Source organism: Gracilinanus agilis, chromosome 4 (assembly GCF_016433145.1).
Source record: "Gracilinanus agilis isolate LMUSP501 chromosome 4, AgileGrace, whole genome shotgun sequence".
Taxonomy (NCBI): Eukaryota; Metazoa; Chordata; class Mammalia; order Didelphimorphia; family Didelphidae; genus Gracilinanus; species Gracilinanus agilis.
The window spans coordinates 205,560,659-205,583,509 of record NC_058133.1 but is presented as its reverse complement, the minus strand read 5'-3'; the positions used below and the strand labels follow the sequence as shown (position 1 = coordinate 205,583,509).

At 35.1% G+C, this 22,851-nt stretch overlaps 1 protein-coding gene across 1 annotated transcript in view; it reads right to left on the bottom strand.

Moving 5' to 3' along the window:
* TANC2 (tetratricopeptide repeat, ankyrin repeat and coiled-coil containing 2) overlaps window positions 1-22,851 on the bottom strand; it is a 664,538-nt gene that overhangs the window by 170,637 nt on the left and 471,050 nt on the right. Inside the window, exon 8 of the mRNA XM_044671962.1 lies at window positions 2,124-2,387. Coding sequence (XP_044527897.1) covers window positions 2,124-2,387 — 264 coding nt within the window. The remainder of the gene's footprint in view (window positions 1-2,123; window positions 2,388-22,851) is intronic.

Below are 22,851 nucleotides of genomic sequence, written 5' to 3'. Positions count from 1 at the left end.
ATCTAAAACATATGCTTCTTCAGGTTCAGATCTAAGTTATATGAAAAAGATGAGATTCAGAGTTGGAAAGGACTTTAGAGATAATTCAATGAGGCTAATGCAAATTTTACAGGTAATTTAACGTAGGCCCAAAGAGGGAAAGTGTCATAATAATAATAGTAATGATAACAATAGCTAACATTTGTATATCATTTATTATGTGCCAGGCACTGTGCCGAGTGTTTTATAAAGTATTACCTCATTTAATCCTCACAACCACCTTGGAAGGAAGTAGATCATATTATTATCCCCATTTTACAGATGAGGAAATCGAGTCAAACAGAGATAATGGGACCAGGCCTAGTAAATGGCAGTCAGAACTCACACTTCAAATTCCAAGAAAGAGTTATTTCTATCTTATCCTTCCTCTTATCTCTTCCTTCACTCCTGTCTCACGTGAAGAACTGGCCTTTCTTGCCAAGGCAAACCCCTCTAGCTGAATAAGTGATCCCACTCCCCACTCTATGACTTTCTTTCTTTTTCTGCAAAAAAAAACCCAAAAAACACCAAAACAAAAAAATGAGCAAAAAACCCCTTTGCCTTCTGTCTTAGAATCCATACTAAGTATTGGTTCCAAGGCAGAAGAACAGCAAGGGATAGGCAATTAGGTTAAATGATTTGCTCAGGGTCATAGTAAGTATCTAATGCCAAATTTGAACCCAGGAACTCTTGACTCTAGACCTGGCTCTTTATTCACTATTCACCTATGTATCCCTCTCTGACTTATTTTCAATCATTCATTATTTACTGGTTCCCTCTGCATTGCCTATGACATGTTCATTTCTAACTCATTCTCAAAAAAAAAAACCCTCTCACTTGATCTTTTCATATTTTCTAGCTATCGTCCTGTCAGTCCTTCTGTGGTTACATTTTCTGAAAAGCTACACATAATAGGTTCTTCCATTTCCTTTCTTTTCCCATTCTTAACTCTTTGCAGTCTGGCTTCTGACTTGATCATTAGACTGAAACTATTCTCTTCAAAGTTTTCAATGATCTCTTAGTTGTCAAATCCAATAGTCTTTCTCAATCCTCATCCTTCTTGATTTCTTTGCAGGCTTTGACACCATCACCCTCTTTTCCTTGATATTTTCTGCTCTCTAAGTTTTCATGGCATTACTTTTTCCTGGTTCTCTCCCTATCTGACTGCTCCTTCTCAGTTTCCTTTCCTTCATCCAAATCATTCTCCCCAAAGGTAGGTATCCCTTAGGGTTTTTTCCCCAGTTCTTTTCTCTGTATAATATCTCATTGGATTTCATGAGTTTCCATGGATTCATTTATCAGCTCTATGTTATTGATTCTCAAATCTGCTTTTACTTAATTTCTCTCCTGATCTCTAATATTACATTTTCAACTGCCAGCTGGACACAAACTCACTATGTCCAAAACTGAACTCATCATCTTTCACTCCAAATGCTCCTTAGATTTGAACTTCCCTCTTATTGCTCAAGGTACTAGTCCCTCAGTTATCCAGCCTATAAACCTATGTATCATCCTTGGCTCCTCATTTTCTATCATCTTTTAAATCTAAATTAGTTGTCAAGTCTTGTTAATTCTAACTTTATCACAACTCTCCTATATATCCCCTTTTCTTCTAAGACTGTCTCCACCTTGATACAGGTCCTCATAACTTCTCACCTGGTCTATTACAATACATTTTAGGTTGGTCTGTCTCATGTCTCATGTGTCATCCTCCACAGTAGTTATACTGTTCTTCTCAGAGTGCAGAATTAGATAAGATATCCTCTTATCTAATAAACTCCAGTGGTTTTCTATTACCTCCATGTTCACATATAAAATCATTTTGAAATTCAGTCTTTAATAACCTCATTTCCAGGTTTGGACCCTGACAGGTATTGTTTCTGATATTATTGTTTTCACTGCTTTTGTAGGCAAAAGTAAATCATCATCTTAGGAAGATGCCACTTTCCTAAATATATGGTCATACAAATATACATACAAATGTACACACACATCCAAACACCCAAAATGGATGGAAATATCAAAGTACTGACAATTCAGAATTTATTTTCATCTCAATTGAGTCCAGTCAACGAATATAACTAAGTTTTAAAAAAAGATCTTACCTGCTACTGAATTTGGCCGTGGCATTAGGTAAAGTGGAATAGATTGTACTGATTGGGACAGAACTGTTTCCAGGTTCCTTTCTGGGATCTTGTTAAGACTATAGGTAGAGGCTGTCATGTTTTCATCTACTCGGTATAAACATGAATCCATGCTGGATTTTTGGGACTGCCAAGGTTTCAGGTTTCCTCCAGATCCTAATTCTTTACTGCTTTCCCCAACATACTTTGTTCGTTCCACATTTTCAGAATAACTTGTCAAAGTAGCTGGAACAAAACAAATAGGAAAAAATGAATAAGAGAAAAAAATCAAGTAAAGGTCAGTCTCTAAAACTTATTAAAACCCATGATTTGTAAATGTCCCTTAAAAACAATACTGATAATGCATTTCATGTCTAACTTTAATCACAAAGCTTATAACAATGAAACTAAAGTGAAACCATGTTATACACATAGTAACTATTAACTAAAGGTCAAGCTAATAAGCAATTTTATTCAATGTTTACCATATGACATGCACCAAGAACACAAAGAAAGAAAAAAAAGGACATTCCCTCCTTTCAGAATCTAACGGGGAGACAAAAGGCATACATCAAAGTACACACACACACATATATATAAGATAAGTGGGAGATAATGAAGAAGAAGGAGAAAGTACCTGCATCCATGGGGATGCCACTGGAGTTTACCGAATAGCAGGAAAACATAATCAGACTAGCACTGTAGGAAGATTAATTTGATAGTCAAGAGGAGGATGGCTTGGAGTGGGGAGAGACTTTAAGTGGGGAGGTACAGTCTGAGCATGCAGTGATGAAGGTTTGTATCAAGCTAATAGCAGTGTCAAAAGGGGCATCTGCCAGGGATTTTGCAAAGGTAAAATTGACATGACTTAGATAGAGTAGCTGAGAATAGGTTTTGAGTCTGGCCAACTGGTAGGATGGTGGTGCTTTTGACCATAATAGGAAAGTCAGGAAGAAGGGAAGATTTTGGGAGAAAAAAAATAATGAATTCAATTTTTGACATGTTGAGCTCAAGATGCCTGCAAGACATCTAGTTCAAGATGTCCAATAAATAGTTGGAGTTGCCAGTTGAATAGAACTTAAAAAAATTCTGAGAAATATAAGTGCTTAAGTACTAAAATGTGCCTGAATAAATAGGCTAAAAAAACGACTAGGCTGTAGACTCAAAGCACTGGTAGCATAGTATGGTTGAAGGAATACAGGCCTCAGGAGTTAGTACTCCTGGGTTTGTTTGAAATTGCTACTTAGAAGCCTTTTGACATTGGGCAATTCACTTAGCTTCTCAGAGGTTGATTTAAAATGAGTTTTATGAGATGAATATTCTCATCTGTAAATAGTAAATATAATACTTATAATACATTACGAGCAAGGTAGCTGTAAAGAGAGCATATTGCAACCATATACTTAACACATGTATTACCATCACCACTGTTATCTCATTCTTCTCACTTTTTTGGTGAGATTCAGTTACAAATGGTTTGAGGACAACTTGCTTTACTGCTATAATTCTTTTATATTTAATCTTTTGTGGACTCTCATGCAGGATAATAAGATCAAGCTTTTGAATTTGTATAAGAATATTTGTATGAGAATCTATTTTGCTTGATATCACTTTCATTTCTTGGTTTGATTTGACCACTACATTCATACACAAACCCTTCAGTATCTATTGTAAGTGGGAAAATTATGAGACTGGCTGCAAATTAATGATTTTATTAAAATCAAAAGTGCATAGTTACTTAAAACATCTTTATGACAACTCTACTGAAAGACAGAATGATAAAGATGACACATACCTCATATTGTTCCCACATTGTTTTCATTTCTTTCACTATTTCTCTATACTTTTGAAAGTTTCTAATTTTATGTAGTTTGCATTTTATGAAAATTCATTACAGTAACATCTACTAAAAACACCATTCTTGAATTTTTATGATTCAATATTATACTCAAACAATTGTGGGCAACAAATAGTTCTGTGTCCAGTGGTGTTCTGGTTCCAGAGTAGTTTATCTGCTAAATTCTCAAGTGCACTACATAGCTTGTGTTTTTGTATGAGACTTTATCTATTAGTTTAAAAAAAAAAAGGTACCAACCTCTTAATATATAATTCTAGTTACCTCATCATATATTTTTGAGTATCCAGTATTTTTCCCCCCACTCTGAAGTGATATATAGCATTTCCACTGTTTCATTCATAATCTACACTGATTAAATAACTTTAGAACACTGAATCAGGAGTCAGGAAGCTTCATTTTCCTGAATTCAAATCTGGCCTAAGTTACTTACTAGTTTTGTGACCTGGGTAAGTTACTTAATCCTATTTCCCTCAGTTTTTCATCTATAAATAAGCTGGAGAAGAAAATGGCAAACCATTCCAGTATCTATGCCAAGAAAATCCCAAATGGGGCCATGAAAAGTAAAGACAAACAACTGAATAACAACGACATAAGTATAGCTTTTTAATAATTTCTGATAGCAGTGACTAGATCCTGAATTATAAAACTCTCTGTATCTATAAACAAATCTCTACAGTTTAGCCAAATTTTCAGTGCTTCTTTGTTGACATATTTTTGGCTGAGTACATATGGATCTCTTCCACAGAGGGTCTTTATATCCCACTCTTGGATTTTAGCCATTTCATAGGTTCTATACAGAGATAAACCACTTTTGGTTATATTTGATAAATCCTATTATTAACTTTTACTGTTACTTTTTGAAGAAAGGTCTATTTGCTCAAAAATATTTCTTTGTTTTTAACCATTTATCATGTGCTTTAAGGTCTTTTACCATTTTTTGTCAAAGAATTGCTAATTTTTTTCTAGCTTCCTTGGAGTGATGACTTCTATGCTTCCTTTACATCATTCAAGTTTTTATTGAAAACACAATGTGGTCCATTTACCACATCAAAAATATACATTGGTTGGTATTCTGTAGATATTAAGTACTCTAAATGTTCCTCCATTTAAGTTTTTACTTTAGAATGGCAGTCTCTACATATGTAGTAACCTCAGCTTTTTCCTTGATAGCATTATGCTCAATCTATCTTGCTTGATATAATTTTCATTTCTTGGTTTGATTTGACAACTACATTCATACACAAATCCTTCAGTATCTATTGTAAGTGGGAAAATTATGAGACTGGCTTAATAATTTTATTAAATCAGAAGTAGTAGGGAAAAATAGGAGAGAAAGATATAGGTTATTTTTCTTACTGCTCCATTTAGTTTTCTATTCTGTGGCAACCATTTAGGGGCCCCTAGCCACACTCACAGAAGACCAGCCAGCACAGTTCATCAAACTTTTTCTCCACCCACTAACTCACACATCATGTCTCAGGAGCCAACAGTGGCTTTCTATTTTGCCTAGGCTACCCAGGGTGGCAGTCCAGGGAAGAGCTGCCTCACCCCCTGTCTTGTGATCTTTTGACTTCTGCCTTTTTCCGACTGCCATTCTATCCTCATGACCCAATTCACTCAATGATTTCCTTCACACAATCCTCGCCTCCAGGTCAAGTTCAAGCTCATACCAGGTATGCAGATAGTTGACAGGTGATGATGTCATCTGTGTGACCCCAGAAAGGGGGAAGGGTAAATTTCCTTTGTACACTATGGTGCACAAAATACTATACTTATCATTTAAAAGAGACATATAAATAATTGGGAAAATTTTCCAAGTGGTTAAATATGCTTTTCTGATATTATCCTTATTATTTATCTATTGTCTTGGTATAACTTCTTTAACTTGAAATCCATATCCTTAGTCCTATTTATGAGTGCTGATAATGGATGTAAACTACACAGAATCATTGTAAGATCAAACTACTTCCCTAGAAAAAGCCACATTTTATGTCAATTACTCTTGATATTATTAAATCCTTAATAAATACCTACTTATAACAACTATAATTACTGTGTTGGCATTTTAACCTGGAAATGATTTTTAATATGTGGATATTATTTGTATTATCTGACAATACTTATTGTCATTATATTCGGACTTATTTTATAGGTTTAGAGCCTACGACAACCATAAGAGTAGAATGGAGGCAAAAGCTTTCCTATAATCAATGAAGGCAGTATAAATATTATGGCACTTTTAGATGACTTGTCCAATAATCATAAAATCAATAATGAACTCCTTATACCCCATGGAATTTCTGGCATTCATTTTTTGTTCTTTCATTGTTTCCTCATAAGATATTCACAGAATTTTTTTGAGCCATACAAAGCTGTGAATGGTTGTAATGAAATACAGAAACATGTATTTGGCCTATAATGCAAGGTCACTGCAATTTTCATCTGTTGGTAATAATTATGTGATGTTTCTATTGAAAGAGACAAGATTACATACGCATCATGGTGGAAACTAGTAAAAAGCTTTGAGAGCAGTTAATGATTCATTTGTTAAGTACTTGAAGGCTTATCAGGACCCATTTTTTCCAGTTTTGCACAGAAAAACTTTCAGTTACTTTCCATGATGTAACTGGCCTTTTGTTCATTATATTAATGGTGTTTAAGTTATCTGCTTTGTGTTTGATCTAACTTGTGTTTTTATTATGTTGGACTTTGACCATGGAGAGGACTGCATTCTCTACATTCTTTCCAGCTAGTTGGCAAAGTGAATCCTGTCTCACTTAACTATGTAATTTGGGAAGTAATTTAATCTTTGTCTGCCTCAGTTTCTTTACCTATAAAATAAGGATAATAGCATTTACCTCACAGATCCAAATGAGATAATATTTGTAAGGCACTTTGCAAACCTTAAAACGCTATGTAAATGTTAATTACTAATTCTTTGGGGGTTCTCTAATTTTTTTTCCCTTCATGAACCTTTGAACTATGGTATGGTTTTTGAATAATGTGAATAGTTTATTTTGTTCTCTGTGGTATGCTTTCTGTATCATTGTAGTCTTATCATTTTTGCTTTTCTTTGTTCATAAAATAATAGTTGAGAGTTGAAAGGAATCATTTATAGTGTAGTGCAAAGGTGCAAACAACCGTGCAAAAAGCTAACTGCAGAATTTCTGGCAGTTAAGAAGGGTTTAGAACACTGACTAGAGGCAGTTGGTCCTGGAGGCTCGGTCAGAGCAGAAGGGTCAACTGAGCTTGGTCTTGGGGCTGAAACCTGGCCTTGATTCCTTGATTCTGTTCCTTTTCTCTTGAGATTTGTAGCTTAGCTAATTCCTCTGGATCTCCCTGACCTACCCTATCCCAATCATCATTTTCCCTTCCTGATTTCCTGTGGGTTTTGGGAGAAGGGTGGATTTGGGTGGTAGCAATCAAACTTTGAAGATTTAGGTTTCCCCATAGTCAAGTAGGGCTTACCCTTGATACAAATTATCTCCTGATTCATTGTGTGCAACTTCCTAACCTTAAAGGCAACAAACCTCCCAGGACTGATTGAGGGCAGGCCCTTTCTCAGTCTCACATTCCTGTGTCCCTCCCCCACCTGGAGCTTCTCCCTAGGCGGTTGTTAGAGAAACCTTGTATCCCTCTGTCCTTTATAACCAACCCTGCCAACCTAATAAACCTTGTTGTCATTTAATCAAACCTTTTGCTAAATCATTGGTTGAATGATAAAAGAGGGATAAAGGAGAGAAAGGAATAGTTTCTCTTTGGGTCCTGAGGGGAGCTGAAGGCATCCATCTTGGAGGAAGTGGAGGTCTCTATACTTCCTCTGAGAAGCCTTCTATTTCACAGACAGGGAAGACCCTTGGGACTCCTCCTTTGTGAATCTGAGAAACTGACTAGAAAGCCCTCTAGTTAGTTTCAAACCATTTATGGCTGGCCCTAACCTTTTGTCTGTAGAAGTGCCCTTCCTACCTGAAGGGTTCAGCCTGTTTCCCTTCAGTGTCCTCTGTCTCAAGCCTCTGTACCCAGTCTGTGTCTCCCTGTTGCAGCTGCCTGCCCAACTACCTCATTCTCTCCCCTTGCTGCTCATTCTACTTCATCATCTTATATTTCCCTAAACTCAGTCATTCCCTTACATCTCCTACCACCTCAATTTACTACCTCCACCATTGTACCCTCCTTTCCCATCTACTGACTTAGGGACCCACAAACCCCATCCACTGTGTTTTATCCGCTTATTACAATAGCTACATAATCCAACTCCTTTTTCAGCAGAGGAACTATAGATTAAGGGTATCAAGTTTCTGATATATTTTATGTTCTGAATTCCATTCTATAGATTTCTCAGTGTCTTTAATCAAGCCATAGAAAATCAAATTTTCTACTACATGTTGTATTTAGATGGTGATTTAATCTTTCCAATGTCTTTCTGTAGGTCTTTAATAGTTTTCTCATGTCTTTTTTGCCAGGATGGCTTTCACATTTGCATTTAAGGAATATTCCTAGATAACTTGATCTATATGTCTACAGTGTATACTTTTGTGTTGTGTACAGGTCCTAAATTTTTTTTCAACTTTCATCAAGTACTGTGGGAAAATATATTCCTTTATTGTGGTTATAGGAGGTACTAGCTTTTTCAAGCTTATCATTATTACTAGAATTATTATAACCATTATTCAAACTTTTTTTGTATATTTTGGTATAATGAGTATATTAGTTGGATTTGGGCCATTAGACTCAAAAGGTATTTTTAAAAAACTATTCTAAGTGTGGCACTTCTTCAAAACTATTTGAAACACTGGTGTTATTTTTTTCCATCTCTCTCATTATTAGGAACACTTTCAGAGATTGTGAGGATATCATTGACAAAAAATTGTATGAAGTCCTTGCCTATAAGTGATAAGATCTGTTCCTAAAGAACTAGTATATAATAAAAACATTAATATCTCCAGTCTATTTTATGCTTGTTTACTGTTTATGCCAACAGCACTGAAATTTTTATGGCAGGTAGGGTATTGGTAATTTGTGTGTGTGTGTATGCATATATAACGTGAGATTCTGGAGGGCTATAAAAGAATGCATGCTTTTTGATACACTAATATCCCTTCTAGGCCTGTATCCCAAAGAGATTTAAAAAAATGGGAAAGGACCTATTTGTACAAAAAATATTTATAGCTGCATTTCTTTCTGGTGGCAAAGAACTGGAAACTAAAAGGATATTCCTTAATTGGGGAATGGCTGAACAAAGTGGGATATATGATGGTGACTGAATACTATTGTGCTATAAAGAATGATGAACAGAATGATTTCAGAAAGATCTGGAAAGGCCTATGTGAACTGATGCAGAGTGAAATAAGTAGAACCAGGAGAACATTATACACAGTAACTGAAATATTGGAATGATCAAAAATAATAAACTTTGCTACTAACAGCAAATCAATGATCCAGGACAATTCTGAGGGATTTATGAAAAAGAATGCTATTCACCTCCAGAGAAAGAAGTGCTGGAGTAGGAATGCAGATGAAAGCATGATTTATCACTTGTTTATTTGGGTATATGATTTGGGGTTTTGGTTTTATAAGATCATTCACTTACAAAAATGAATAATATGGAAATATGTTTTGCAAGATAATAACCCAGACTGAATTGCTTGTCAGTTCTGGGAGGGGATAAGGAATTAAGGAGGGAGACAATGTGAATTGCATACTTTTGGAAAACTCATGTGGAAATTTGTTATTAAAATAAAAGGGAGTACAGTGGAAAATAGATACATATATAATATGTGTGTGTGAGAGATTATATGTATAAATTCTATATATGTGGTATTTTACGGCTGAGTGAATGCTTTTGAGACAACAGTCCCATAGATAAAATGCATATTATTATCCTCATTTTGTAGATGAGGAAACAGAAATCAGAGAACTGAAATGACTTGTTTAAATCCAAGGCTTTTTTTCCTGCTGCATAAGATTATTTTTCCATTATATAATCAAATTCTAACATAACTAAAGAATTTACATAGCCTTTTAGAATCTCTATTTAGGAATACTACTGTAACTGCAGAATTCTAAGGCAAGAAAAGACTTTCTTCCACAATACTCTTGGGTTGGCATCTTTGATACTTTCAAAAGTTGCTGAGATTCTACAAATAAAACTAAGTAATAATAATAAGTTATATGTTGCAAATATTCTATGTCCTCAAAAAATTTTGCTGACATGAAGAATTCCACACTGTTCTATGTTAAATACAATTTTATAAATAAATCCTCCTTTAAAAGATGTTTTGGGAGGAGCTGGGTGGCTAAGTGGATTGAGACCCAGGCCTAGAGATGGAAGGTCCTAGGTTCATGTAAATATATATTTTTAATTTGAACCTTATAATTTCTAGTATGGAAACTGTCTAGCAAAGCAGATCAACAACATGAATCTTTGAGAATTATTTGGGGGCACTAAGAGATTAAATGACATACACATGCCTGCACACATTAGGTACTTAATAAATGTCTGGTAAATTTAGGGAAGTCACTCTGTCTTAATAGTCAATGTTGAGGGTCTGTTCCATATGAAGGCCTGTTCCAAGGTCTGAGCCATTTCTGGTAGTTGAGGAAAACTGGAACAACTTATTAGTTCCAAAAGCCACTGGGGATTCCATGGTAAATTTGACTTTTGGGCTATGGTTCAAAGACATGGCAGGAAGAGTAATTGGCTGCTTTGAAACTGATTAAATAATATGGAGAACTGTGAACACAGTTCTAAGCAGTTTACTCACGTAAACAGTGATTTTCTCTGGGAAATTCCCAGTAGACTATGGTCTGTACTCAACCTTAAACTAGTCATGCTTGGAACTAATTCAAACTTACAAGGCTTGACATTTTACCTACATTTACTTTGTTTCATTATGCAACCAAAGTCCCAGGCTTTAATTAAGTCTGACAAATAAAAATACTAGTTCCTTCCACATACTTTGGAGGAAACATGATTAAGCCCTATTCTTGTCACTATAGTGATTTTGAACCCCGTGACATACTTAAGAATTCCAATTTCTAAGTATGTCAGGTCACAGTGTACACGTTTCTTTGCAGGTGCATTCCTTTGCCATCTTCTGAACAATGACATCTGTACTTCTGTACTTCTAAACAAACAAAAATCCCTAAACCATGTAGTCTGGGAGCATATTAGCTCACTTGACTAAAGCCTAATTTAATTTGGTTCTAAGGTTTGGAGACTTAGTTGCTCTGCAGTTCCTGGCTCAAACATATGCTAAGCTGAATGAACAGGAAGCTAGAATATATGTAAAATTCTGTTTCTCAGATTTTTGCTTTCATGTAAAATATCTAACTTGTTGTTCAGTCATGTACAATTCTTTGTGACACTATCTGGGGTAATCTTGGCAAGGATACTAGAAGGGGGGAACCATTTCCTTCTCCAGCTTATTTTATAGATGAGAAAACTGAGGCAAACAGGGATAAATGACTTGCCCTGGGTCATAAAGCTAGTATCTGAGGCCAGATTTGAACTCAAGTCTCCCTGACTCCAGGCCTGATACTCTATCCTCTCTGCCCTCTAGATGACTTATACACCTAAATAGAACATTGTTTTCTTTTTGTGGCCTTCTGCTCTGTGGTTGGAATTTACTTGTCTTTTAATTAGTCCCTATCCTGAGCCATAAACCACAAGCCTCTCTACTTTCTCTACCCACATAAAACTAAGTCTTTTGGCCTACGAATACAATGTAAAGGCTGTCCTAGGATTGAATATTTGAAATATGGTAAAAGGGAGAAAATAGTTTCCCTACTGTGAAGAGTGAGTTTAAGTCACATTGCAAGATCCTCATATTGTTTAAATAAACCCAACATAACTGTTATACGTAACACATAGCATTTTTATATTCTGGGTGCAGAGACTAAATTGTCCAGTCTGTTGTGCCCTCTTTTCTGAACAAGAAGGTGATAAATACAAGTTTAATTACATTAGATATCTAGATGGAAAAATAGCCACTTTAAAGGTCTAAAATCATAAAGAGTGAGACAACTCACAAAAAGAAAAATCTGTTCTTCCTTGTTCCATAAGTATTTTCTAACTTCCCACCACTTTATGCTCTTTTCCTCCCTTATTCTTCTTCCTATAAACTGTCTTTTTAAAAAAACTCTTACTTTGTCTTAGTATCCATTCTAAAACAGAAGAGTGGCAGGGGTTAGGGCAGTTGGGGTTAAGTGACTTGCCCAGGGTCACATTGCTAGAAGTATCTGAGGCCAGATTTGAACAAAGGTCCTCTTGACTCCAGGCCTGGCTCACTGTTTACTATGCTACCTAACTACCTCAACTTGTAAATTGTTCTTAAAGCCCTCTGCTCAATGGATAACAAATAGGCTAACACAACACGACTTATTGGCGATGATTTTCTATGCATCTTCTCTTCAGTGGTGCCCAAACAGGGACCCCAAAGGCACATTGAGGAGTTTCAGGTAAGAAGAACCTTTCCCCTGTGTCACGGGATACAGTTGAAGGGCAGGAAGAAATAGTTGGGAGTAAAACCCCAGCCCAACTATTCCAGGGGGCCCTATCCATTGCATCTGTAACTGATCAGATTGTTCTCCTCAAACAACTCCCTTTTGTCATGCTTCCAGCACATACTCCTGGTCCCTGGTATTCAGACCTAAACATCTATACTCTGCTCCCACCTCAGAAAACAAAAATTGAAATCAAGCATGCATTTACTTCATCTTCATTTGTCTGATTTAAGTAAAAAGGGAGGAAATGTAGCAGGCAAAGCCTGAGACCCTCAAAGCACAACTCTAGGCCATAAAGCAGCTGATGTTTTTCATGTACCTCACCTCTCACTGAGGCCTGTAGCCTCAAGCTCCCCCTTTTCTTCTCCTTCAGTCTGTCCCCACAAGGTGTTCCCTATAAAATTACTGATGTATGCATTCCTTGGAACTCTTGGTATAGGCTATTTCACATGATGATTTATCCTTCTATAGAATCTTTGTCTAAAGGATGAGGTATGCAGACTGCATTGTAACTGCTTACGTTTATTCTGTTAATTATTACCTTTTACTGTGTATATGAAAAGTTTGTGCTGGAGCCCCAGCTTGCTCTCTCCTCCTATAAAAGAAGATATAACTTTCAATAAAGTTGCCTTGCTTGCTATCAGCAACTTTGGCCCTCCTGATCCCATTATGTTATAATCATTCTTCTTATTGCCTTTGAGGACCCCTGGACACCCTTCTAGTTCCTTTCTCTTGGCTCAGGAGCTTGGAAGAAAGGTTTCTTTCTAAACACAAAATGCTTTATTAAAGACTTAATATGGGACATAAATTCTTTTTAAAAATGTTTTATATTTATCTTATTTTAATAACAAAATTTCACAAGCAAGCAAATCAATTTGGGTTACACATGTATTATCACGCAAAACATATTTCCATATTCATTTTTGTAAGTGAATAATCTTATAAAACCAAAATACTAAATCACATAGCCAAATAAACATATGATAAGTCATATGTTTTCCTCTCCATTCTGACTCCAGCACTTCTTTCTCTAGAGGTAAATAGTATTCTGTTTCATAAGTCCCTCAGAATTTTACGGGATCACTGTACTGCTCTTAGTAGCAAAGGCTATCATATATGACTGTTGAACATCAATTCTAAGACACTCTAATAAATCTATTATCCTTTGTATATGGATTTCTCTTCAATGAAGTATATCATAACCTATTTATGCTCGTCCATCCTGTGTGACTCATTCATTTCCTTTAAAAAGCTCTCTTCAAGCAAATGTTTGGGGGTTGGGAAGGGTAGGGGTGGGACAGGAACGGGAGGAAGGGGGGGCCTTCCCTGCCTTGCCATCATTGTAAAGATGCCAGGGGAACACAGGCTGCCCATCATTTTCACAATGAGATAAACCCATCTTATTTTTTGATCATACATCCTTTACTCTAGTTATTATCTGCTGTGTTATACAGATTGCTTAATACCTACCATGTTCTCCATTGTCTTACAAATATTGTGAGACAACTAGACCTGTGTTTTCATTGCCAAGGGGAACTACCAAATAAGAAAATTCCTTCTGCCGGGCTGGTATATTTTCTATAACTTAAAGTCTTAGTGCTTCAAGAAAGTAAGGGATTGGTTGCCCAAGGTCACACAATCAGTATGTGTTAGAAGTATACCTTTTGGGCTCTAAGGACAACTCTATCCATTATGCAATACTGCCTTTGAGTAGTACTCGTTTTAAATTTTACAGATGAAGGGCAGTTGGGTAAGCACAGTGCATAGAGTTCCAGGTCTGGAACTGGGAGGACCCAGATTTGAGTTTTGCCTCCTTTTCTCTGGGCAACCAATTGCCTAGCCCTTGCTGCTCTTTTGTCTTAGAACTGATACTAAGAAAAAAGGTAAGAGTTTAAAAAACATTAAAAAATATTTTTTCTAATTATATGTAATAACAAATATCCACATAAATTTTCCTAAATTATATGATCCAACTCTCACCCTCCTCTTAGAGCTGGCAAGCAATTCAATATTAATTACACATGTATTATCATGCAAAACATATTGTTCATTTTTGTAAGTGAATAATCTTATAAAAGCAAAATTCCAAAATAAATGCCCAATTAAACAAGTGAAAAATCATATGTTTTCATCTGCTTTTCTACTCCAACAGTTCTTTCTCTGGGAGTGGATAATATTCTTCGTGAAAACTTCTTCAGAATTGTCCTGAATCACTGTATTGCTGATGTCTATCACATTTGATCATTCTACAATATTGCTTTAATGGTATACAATGTTTTCCTGGTTCTGCTTGTTTCTCTCGGCATCAGTTCATGTAGGTCTTTCCAGCTCTTTCTGAAATCATCTGGTTCATCATTCCTTATAGTACAATAGTATTTAATCACTGTCATATGCCACAATTTGTTCAGCTGTTCCCTCAATTGAGGGTCATCACTTTAGTTTCTAATTCTTTGCCACCACAAAAAATGCAACTATAAATATTTTTGTACAAACAGGTCCTTTCCCATTTTTAAAATCACTTTGGGATACAGACCTAGTAGTGGTATTACTAGAGCAAAGGGCATGCATTATTTTATAACTCTTTTGGCTATTAAATATGCAATATTATAGCATAATTCCAAATTGCCCTCCAGAATGCTTGTTGAGTTCACAAGCCCACCAGGAATGCATTAATGTTCCAATTTTGCCACATTCTCTCCAACATTTATCATTTTCCTTTACTGACATACTGACCAGTCTGATAAGTATGAGGTAGTACCTCAGAGTTTTTAAAATTTGCATTTCTTCAATCAAATGGATTTAGAATATTTTTATATGATTATCAATAGCTTTGATTTCTTCATCTGAAAACTGCCTATTCCTATCCTTGATTTGTCAGTTGTTGAAGGACTTATATTCTTATAAATCTGACTTAGTTCTTTACATATTTAAGAAATGAGATTGTTATCAGAAAAATTTGTTATAAAATTCTCTCTCCCTCTGTTTGTTTCCCTTTTAATCTTGGTTGCACAAAAGAAAACAAACAAAAAAAACATTTTAAAAATGACTATAGAATTCCTTAACTCACAACTATGCAGTACCACCAGTGGAATTAGTATTAAAAATCTTTTACTAATTGACTGGAAGACGATACCATCCAATTATGTTAATGACTATATAATTAGTTCAAGAGCACAAAACACTAAGTTGTCTCCCATTCAGAGGTCATGGAGGAGATTCAGGAAAGTCAAAATTGAAAAGAGATCCCTATAATTGATGGGGTCCTCCAGTATATTCTTATTTGTGTATGGCATTGTACTGGTTGAATTAAGATCCACTCTCAACACATTGTAGAATGACTTGGACAATTTTTTAAACCACTAAAAAAGTTTGGGATAACAATCTAAGTAAGAAGAACTACAAGATAAAGAATACTTATTATCTAGACTATGACATACATTTAAGTGAACAATCTATAGGGCTTAGTCATCTTTCTCTGTGTGTTGGAGAGACATTTCAAAATTGCCTTTAAAGGATTGAAAAATTCCATTAATAACTATAAACTTTGCCTTGAAACAAGAACTGTCCTTTCACTATTTTCATTCTACTATTATTGTTGTAAGACTATGAGTCATGAAACAATAAAATCTCAAAAAAATGTAAAAGAACCAAAATAAAGCATATCATCAAAGAATTTTATGCCCAAAAGAAGATGAGATATGAAGAAACAGAGCAGTGAATCAGTGGAAGAGATTAGATATGGAATACATGGTAGTAGATGACCATAATAACCTAGTATTTTATAAACCCAAAGATCCAAGCTTTTGGAGCAGAACTTATCATATGACAAAAAAATTGTTGGGAAAACTAGAGTAGTTTTGCAGAAACTAGGCATATACCAACATATTACAGCATATACCAAAAAAGGGTAAAAATGGGTATATGATTTAGACATAAAGAGTGATAACAAGCAAATTAGGAGGCCTGGAAATTTTAACTGTCTGATCTATGGATAACAGAAGTTTATGACAAAATAACAGGATCATTGGAAGTATAACAGAAAATTTTTGTTACATGAAATTAAAAGGGTTTTGAACAAATAAAACCAGTGCAGCCAAAATTAGAAGGAACAATGGGGAAGTTGGGGAAATTTTTTTATGTCAGGTTTCTCTGATAAAGGTCTCATTTCTCAAATATATAGAGAACAGTCAGATTTATAAAAATAAGAGTAATTTTCCAACTGATAAATGGAGAGGAACAGATAATTTTTAGAAGAAATCAAAGCTATTAATACTTAAGTGAAAAAATGATCTAAATCAAGGGGGCAAATGGACTCTCAGTGGACTGAGAGCCAGGCCTAGAGTTGGGAGGTCCTAGGTTCAAATCTGGCCTCAGACACTTCCCAGCTGTGTGACCCTGGGCAAGTCACTTTACCCACATTGCATACCCTTACCACTCTTCTATCTTGGAATTGATACACAGTATTGATTCTAAGACAGAAGGTAAGGGTTTAAAAAAAGTAAAAATAAAAAGATTTCATGTAAATCACTACTAATTAGAGAAATAGAAATTAAAACAACTCTGAGGCATCATTTCATATCTATCAAATTGGTTAATATGATAGAAAGGAAACTGATAAATATTGGAGATGCTATGGCAAAATTGGGACTCTAACACATTGTTGGAATTATAAACTGATCTAATTATTCTGGAGAATAATTTGGAACTATGTCCAAAGGGTAATAAAACTTGACTCAGCAATACCATCACGAGATCTATATTGCAAAGAGATCAAAGAAAAGAGAAAAGGACCTACTGCACCTGTGTGAAATTAAAATAAATTATGCCACTCTTTCTTCTTTTGAAAACTCATTTTGGCCAGCATCAGCCCCATACTTTTTTTTTTCCTTTCAACACAGAATCTTTATTGTTGTTTTAGTGTGAATTGCTTTAGACATCAAATTACAAGGACTTTTTGAAGAATCAAAACACTAATTTTTCAGATCAGTTTTCCCAGATCTAATAACTTTACAACCCTCTTGACTTGAAGGATATACTTATTTGCTATCCATAAGCCCTTTTTTTAAAAAAAATTTATTTTAATTTTTTTAACATTTAATAATATTTATTTTTTAGAAAAGTTAACATGGTTACATGATTCATGCTCTTACTTTCCCCTTCACCCCCTGAGCTCCCCACCCCCTGGCCAATGCGCATTTCCACTGGTTTTAACATGTGTCATTGATCAAGACCAATTTCCAAATTGTTGATAGTTGCATTGGTGTGGTAGTTTTGAGTCTGCATCCCCCATCATTGTCCGTCTCAACCCATGTGTTCAAGCAGTTGCTTTTCTTCTGTTTCCACTCCTGCAGTTCTTCCTCTGAATGTAGGTACCATTCTTTCCCATAAATCCCTAAGAATTGTCCTGGGTCATTGCATTGCTGCTAGTACAGAAGTCCATTACATTCGATTTTACCACAGTGTAATGGTCTCTGTGTACAATGTTCCTCTGGCTCTGCTCCTTTCGCTCTGCATCAATTCCTGGAGGTCTTTCCAGTTCACATGGTATTCCTCCAGTTTATTATTCCTTTGAGAGCAATAGTATTCCATCACTAGCATATACCACAATTTGTTCAGCCATTCCCCAATTGAAGGACATACCTTCATTTTCCAGTTTTTTGCCACCACAAAAAGTGCGGCTATAAATATTTTCCTACAAGTCTGTTTATCTATGATCTCTTTGGAGTACAAACCCAACAATGGTATGGCTGGATCAAAGGGCAGGCAGTCTTTTATAGCCCTTTGAGTGGAGTTCCAAATAGCCATCCAGAATGGTTGGATCAGTTCACAACTCCACCAACAATGCATTAATGTCCCAATTTTACCACATCCCCTCCAACATTCATTACTCTCCCCTTCTATCATTTTAGCCAATCTGCTAGGTGTGAGGTGATACCTCAGAGTTGTTTTAATTTGCATTTCTCTAATTATTAGAGATTTAGAACACTTTCTCATATGTTTATTGATAGCTTTTATTTCTTTATCTGAAAATTGCCTATTCATGTCCCTTGCCCATTTATTAATTGGGGAATGTCTTGATTTTTTATACAATTGATTTAACTCCTTGTATATTTGAGAAATTAGACCCTTGTCAGAGTTTTTTGTTATAAAGATTTTTTCTCAATTTGTTGTTTCCCTTCTGATCTTGGCTACATTGTTTTGGTTTGTACAAAAGCTTTTTAGTTTTATATAATCAAAATACTTTATTTTACCTTTTGTAATTTTCTCTAATTCTTGCTTGGTTTTAAAATCTTTTCTTTCCCAGAGATCTGACAAGTATACTATTCTGTGTTCACTTAACTTATTTATACTTTCCCTCTTTATATTCAGGTCATTCACCCATTCTGAATTTATCTTATTCAGGTCATTCACCCATTGTGAATTTATCTTAGTGTAGGGTGTGAGATGTTGATCTAAACTTAATCCCTCCCATATTGTTTCCCAAATTTCCCAGAAGTTTTTGTCAAATAGTGGATTCATGTCCCAAAAGATGGGCTCTTTGGGTTTATCATACACTGTCTTGCTGATGTCACTTACCCCAAGACTATTCTACTTATCCTCCCTTCTGTCTCTTAGCCAGTACCATACCGTTTTGATGACCACTGCTTTATAGTATAGTTTAATATCTGGTACTGCTAGGCCCCCTTCCTTCATATTTCTTTTCATTATTTCCCTTGATATTCTTGATCTTTTGTTATTCCAGATGAACTTTGTTATAGTTTTTCCTAATTCAGTAAAAAAAGTTTTTTGGTAGTTTGATAGGTATGGTGCTAAATAGGTAAATTAATTTGGGTAGAATGGTCATTTTTATTACGTTAGCTTGTCCTACCCATGAGCAATCAATGGTTTTCCAATTCTTTAGATCTAGTTTTAATTGTTTGGAAAGTGTTTTGTAGTTGTTTTCGTATAATTCCTGTGTTTGTTTTAGTATATAGATTCCTAAGTATTTTATATTGTCTAGGGTGATTTTAAATGGTGTTTCTCTTTCTACCTCTTGCTGCTGTGATGTGTTGGAAATATATAGAAATGTTGACGATTTATGTGCATTTATTTTGTATCTGCAACTTTGCTAAAGTTGTTGATTATTTCTACAAGCTTCTTAGTTGATTCTCTAGGATTTTTTAAGTAGACTATCATATCATCTGCAAAGAGTGATAGCTTAGTCTCCTCATTGCCTATTTTGATACCTTCAATTTCTTTTTCTTCTCTAATTGCTACTGCTAGTGTTTCTAGTACAATGTTGAATAATAGAGGTGATAATGGGCATCCTTGTTTCACTCCTGATCTTATTGGGAAGGCTTCTAATTTATCCCCATTGTATGTGATGCTTGTTGATGGTTTTAGGTATATACTGTTTATTATTTTTAGGAAAGATCCTTCTATTCCTATGTTTTCCAGTGTTTTCAATAGGAATGGGTGCTGTATATTGTCAAAGGCTTTTTCAGCATCTATTAAGATAATCATGTGATTTCTGTTTGTTAGATGGTTGATATGGTCAATTATGTGGGTGGTTTTTCTTAATGTTGAACCATCCTTGCATTCCTGATATAAATCCCACCTGATCATGGTGGATGATCTTCTTGATTACTTGCTGGAGTCTCTTTGCTAGTATTCTATTTAAGATTTTTGCATCTATGTTCATTAGGGAGATTGGTCTGTAGTTTTCTTTCTCTATTTTTGATCTACCTGGCTTTGGAATCAGTACCATATTTGTGACATAAAAGGAATTTGGTAGGACTCTTTCTCTGCTTATTATATCAAATAATTTGTATAGTATTGGGATTAGTTGCTCTTTGAATGTCTGATAGAATTCACTTGTGAATCCATCAGGCCCTGGGGATTTTTTCTTAGGGAGTTCTTTGATGGCCTGTTCAATTTCTTTTTCTGATATGGGATTATTTAGGTATTCTATTTCTTTTGCTGTTAATCTAGGCAATTTATATTTTTGTATATATTCTTCCATATCTCCTAGATTGCTATATTTATTGCCATATAGTTGGGCAAAATGGTTTTTAATGATTGTCTTAATTTCCCCTTCATTAGAGGTGAGGTCTCCCTTTTCATCTTTGATACTGTCATTTGGTTTTCTTCTTTCCTTTTTTATTAGATTGACCAGTACTTTGTCTATTTTATCTGTTTTTTCAAAATACCAGCTTCTAGTCTAATTTATTAATTCAATAGTTATTTTACTTTCAATTTTATTAATTTCTTCCTTGATTTTTAGTATTTTTAATTTAGTTTTCATCTGGGGATTTTTCATTTGCTCGCTTTCTAATTTTTTAAGTTGCACGCTCAATTCATTAATCTCTGTCCTCCCTAATTTGTTGATATATGCACTCAAGGATATAAATTTCCCTCTGAGTACTGACTTGGCTGCATCCCACAGAGTTTGGTAGGATGTGTCTCATCATTGTCATTCTCTTCAATGAAATTATTGATTGTTTCTATGATTTCTTTTTTGACTAGCTGGTTTTGGAGTATCATATTATTTAATTTCTAATTAGTTTTTGATTTGCCTGTCCAGGTGCCCTTACTAATTATCATTTTTATTGCATTATGATCTAAGAAGGTTACATTTATTATTTCTCCTCTTTTGCATTTGTTTGCAATGTCTCTATGCCCTATTACATGGTCAATCTTTGTGAATGTACCATGTGCAGCTGAAAAGAAGGTGTATTCCTTTATGTCCCTATTTATTTTTCTCCACATATCTATTAAATCTAATTTTTCTAGGACTTCATCCACCTCTCTTACCTCTTTCTTATTTATTTTTTGGTTTGATTTATCTAGATTTGAAAGAGGAATATTTAGATCTCCCACTAGTATGGTTTTACTATCTATTTCCTTCTTGAGCTCTGCCAGTTTCTCCTTTACAAATTTGAATTCTATGCCATTTGGTGCATACATATTAAGCACTGTTATTTCCTCATTGTCTATACTGCCTTTTATCAGGATGTAATTACCTTCCTTGTCTTTTTAAAACATATCTATTTTTACTTTGGCTTTGTCAGAAATCATGATCACCACTCCTGCCTTCTTTTTCTCATTTGATGCCCAAAAGATTTTACTCAAGCTCTTTACCTTAAACTTCTGTATGTCCACCCGCCTTATGTGTTTCTTATAGACAATATATGGTAGGATTTTGGTTTCTAATCCACTCTATTTGCTTCCTTTTTATGGGTGAGTTCATCCCATTCACATTCAGAGTTATAATTATCAGTTGTGCATTCGCTGAAATTATTGTATCCTCCCCTAGTTCTACCCCTTCTTCTTACACTATTTCCTTTTAAACCAGTGGTTTGCTTTAAGCCAGTAACCCTTATCCCCTCCCTTGATTAACTTCCCTTTCTACCCCCTGCCTTATTATTTCCCTCTTTTTATTTTTAAGGACTAATGAATTCCCTTCCCCTTCTTCTCCCCTCCCTTTTTTGACCTCCTAACTCCCCTGCTCCCCTTGGTTTATCCCTTCTGACTTTCTCAGTAAGGTTAGATAGAGTTTTATATCCCAGTGGATATAGCTACTCTTCTCTCTCAGGGTTAATTACACTGAGAGTAAAGTTTAAATATTACCCCTTAATGCTCTCTTCTTCTCCTTCTTATAATAGTATTCATCCCTTCCCCTTCCCATGCCCTCTTTGTGTGTAATAGAATATCCTATTTTTGTTATTTATTCAAGTTTCTCTTGGTGTCCTCTACTATTCACCCCCCTCTTTCCCATCCTCCCATATCATCTTAGAACATTTAATATTTCAACCTCTCCCTATGAATAATTCTTCTAATTAGTATTACAGTGAATACTATAATAGTGAATAGAGTTCACTACAGAGAATTATACATAACATTTCTCCACATAGGAATACAATATAATTAGATCTTATTGAAGCCCTTAATGAGGGAAATTTAAAAAAAAGGAATTTTCTTACTTTCCCTTCTGTTTCTTATTTACCTTTTCATGTTTCTCTTCATTTTTGTGGTTGGATATCAAACTTTCCATTTAGTCCTGGTCTTTTCTGTGAAAATACTTGGAAATCTTCTATCTCGTTGAATGCCCAAACTTTCCCCTGGAAGTATATAGTCAGTTTTGATTGGTAAATGATCCTTGGTAGTAGACCCAGTTCTCTTGCCTTTCTGAATATCATATTCCAAGCCTTGCGGTCTTTTAGTGTGGAGGCTGCCAGATCCTGTGTGATCCTGATTGGTGCTCCTTGATATCTGAATTGTCTCTTTCTAGCTTCTTGTAAAATTTTTTCTTTTACTTGGAAGCTCTTGAATTTGGCTACTATGTTCCTGGGGATTGTCTTTTCAGGG